The 3171-nt window shown below is 39.8% G+C and overlaps 1 protein-coding gene across 4 annotated transcripts in view; it reads left to right on the top strand.

Annotated features, from left to right (window-relative positions):
* LOC119419791 (echinoderm microtubule-associated protein-like 6) overlaps positions 1 to 3171 on the top strand; it is a 134242-nt gene that overhangs the window by 65848 nt on the left and 65223 nt on the right. For all 4 annotated transcript variants that reach the window (XM_037687187.1, XM_037687177.1, XM_037687184.1 and 1 more), the window contains exon 14: positions 1085 to 1191. In XM_037687187.1, coding sequence (XP_037543115.1) covers positions 1085 to 1191 — 107 coding nt within the window. The remainder of the gene's footprint in view (positions 1 to 1084; positions 1192 to 3171) is intronic.

Genomic DNA, 3171 nt, shown 5'->3' with positions numbered 1-3171 from the left:
GATGGTTAGGTTAATAGCTTGTTTAGAGAACCTTTTCATGATATGCTAATTTTTTGGGAGAGGCATTTTGGGTTTTCATGAGCTGTATGCCATAATCATCAGTATTAAAACAATTAAAGACCTGAAATATTTCAGTCGGTGTGCAATGAATCTGAAATATATGAAAGTTTCATTTTTATCATTACATTATGGAAAATAATTACCTTTATCATAATATGCTAATTTTTTGAGAAGGACCTGTACTTGGTAGAGAGGAATGATGGTTTGAGAGAGGAGTGAAGGAGGCCGTCTTTATTAAGAGAATTCATCCATTGTTAAACAGGAGCGTCAGCCTCCATTTTCAACTATCCCCCTCTTACAATGCTGTTATTTCAAGTATCACTTATCCCTCTGTGAATAGCAAGCAGCCATCTGGGTGCTAACAATTGTTAAGGCAATGTTAAGGCACTAACACATAGTGCCTTAACACATATCAGCACATAATGAGCCATTTATCACTGATAACGATATGTCTCTATATGCCTATATCAGGCTAAATTATCTGCCCTACATATTTAATAGTTGGGCTCTGCTTTTTTGTGCCTAAAAATTACAGGTGCATGATAGCCAAAGCATCAAAAATACAACTTAACAGAAGTACTGCTTCCAGCATCACTTCATATTTGATAGAAAGTTTGAGCTAAAATGTTGTGCATTTTCTGTTTATAGTGTATTATTTTAAATGGCATCATTATTGATTATTACAGAATTAGTGTATTGCGAGTTTATTAGCATTGCATATTGCATTGTGATTCATACTCAGATACTTCAACTGGAATAATTATTTTTCAGCTCTGGTAGTTTTAGACAAATTTTGGCAACAATTTAGGAAGATAAAAGTGTTGAGTCTCTAGGAGAATAAAGCAAATGACTGATATTCACAGTCTGTAAGGGTTTGTGGTTGACCTCAGAGTTCGCAGTTAACATTAATGAATGCCATGATCTACAAATGGAAAAGTGACTTGACAAGACTTATTTTCACACCAGAATCTTTAAAAAAAAGAACAGTTTTAACTTGAGTTTGTTTTGTTTCTCTCCTCCTCAGAGAGTCATGGGGACTCCAACAGTGAGGAATCAGACAGCGACGTGTCTGATGTCCCGGAGCTTGACTCTGACATAGAGCAGGAAACACAGATCAACTACGACAGACAGGTAACAAGTTGTTTCCATGGTTATCCACAGTTCAGCTGTATCCTCAGCAGCTCAGGGACCATACAAAGTTGTTTTGTTTTTTTGCTGCATGGAATCTACTCGTTCTCATTCCCATCAGCCTTCAGGGATGTGACTTGTTACCATAGTGATCATGAAACACGCCTTATCACCAAATGCCAGCCACTGCCTGGCATGCCGCCCTGTTACTGCTGTTTTGACAATATGTTGTTTGTAGAATGAGCTCAAAGTGCAAACCAGCTCCTAGACTTAATTTGAAACAGCCATAAAGCACAGATGGTTATTAATTTATTCACATGCTTATCTTTTTTTACACCTCATCTTTATGATTGCCTTTTCCTCCATCTTTGTCTTTTATTATTTATTCTCTCCATCCATCACATTCATTAAAGTTTGAACAGTCGCAATTATTTTGGGGCCATACAATGCAGTCCAGACAAGAGAAGTATCATGTATGAAATGATCAATCATATTTTGGATATTATATTCTCAACAGCTGTATTATTTTTTGTTTTTGACGAAATGATTCGAAATGTTCTTGATGAAAGTCAGCGTCAGAGATTCTTTATTGTCGTTCGCACCACATGTGGTACACGTGGAACGAAATTATGTACACAGGGTCCCAGTAACATCCAACAATAAAATGTAAAAGAAAAACAATAATAACATCTAAGATTTGAATTAAGAAAACCATCAACTAAAAATACACTAAGCACTAATAGCATAAAATCACCACGTCTAACAGCAGCATGAACGTGAGTCTGTGTGAGCAGTTGAGCACGCATGAACACAGTAACATGAAACAGATCAGCAGCAACATGATGTAAATTTTCACAGTGATTATCCTGGTTAGAGATTCATAAGTCTAACAACCTCAGGGTAGAAGCTGTTCCTCAATCTAGTGGTTCTACACTTAATGGTCCTCAACCTCCTTCCTGAGGAGAGCACAGCAAAAAGTGTGTGTGTGCTGGATGAGTGGGGTCCTTCATGATGCAGGTGGCCCTCTTCCAGCATCTAGAGGTGTAGATGTCTGTGATGGTGGGGAGGCTGACTCCAACAGACTTCTTTGCAGCCTTCACCACTCTCTGCAAAGCTTTTCTTTATGCAGCTGTGCAGCCTCCATGCCACACATGCTGGAGAACAGCATGCTCTCCACTGCACACCTGTAGAAGGAGGTGAGGACTGAGCTTCCCAGACCAGCTCGTCTCAGCTGCCTGAGGAAGTATAGTCTCTGATGAGCTTTCTTGATCAGGCTGGTGGTGTTGTTGCTCCAGCTGAGGTTGTCATTCATGTGCACACCCAAGTACTTGTAACTGGAGACCACTTCCACTGCAGAGCCTCTTATGTTCAGGGGGTGTAGGTGTTTTTGTTCCTTCTGAAGTCCACGATCATCTCCTTTGCCTTCTTCACATTGATGTGAAGGTTATTTTCTTCACCTCCTGCCTGTAGCTGGACTCATCATTGTTTGTGATGCATCCCACCACCGCTGTATCATCTGCAAACTTTACAATTTGACAGCCTGGATGGGTAGCTGCACAATCATACATGAGCAGAGTAAACAGGAGAGGGCTCAACACACAACCCTGAGGGGAGCCAGTGCTAAGGGTTATGGTGGAGGAGGAGAAGTTGTGAATCCTCACTGACTGTGGTCTGTTTGTGAAGAAGTCTAGTATCCAGATGCAAATGGAGGGGCTTAGTCCTAGTGTGAATATGTTGTTGCGATTGTAGTGAGATAGGTCGGTTAGCTTCGTTAGCTTCGGAGCTCCACTACATATTATAATATCTGGACTAGTTCAAGTACCTGATATTATACTTAATTTAAACGGGTTCTCTCTTTTTCGAGCTACTTGACAGATATGTGACAGAGATCATTGACGTGAGACGTTAATTTTCTTTGACCCATCAAAATGAATGTGGTCATTTATTAACAGAATCAAAGTTTAACATCAAACATTGTACACG

The sequence above is a fragment of the Nematolebias whitei genome, chromosome 1 (assembly GCF_014905685.2).
Source record: "Nematolebias whitei isolate Nwh7 chromosome 1, NemWhi1, whole genome shotgun sequence".
NCBI lineage: Eukaryota > Metazoa > Chordata > Actinopteri > Cyprinodontiformes > Rivulidae > Nematolebias > Nematolebias whitei.
This window is presented reverse-complemented; position numbering and strand designations above follow the sequence as displayed.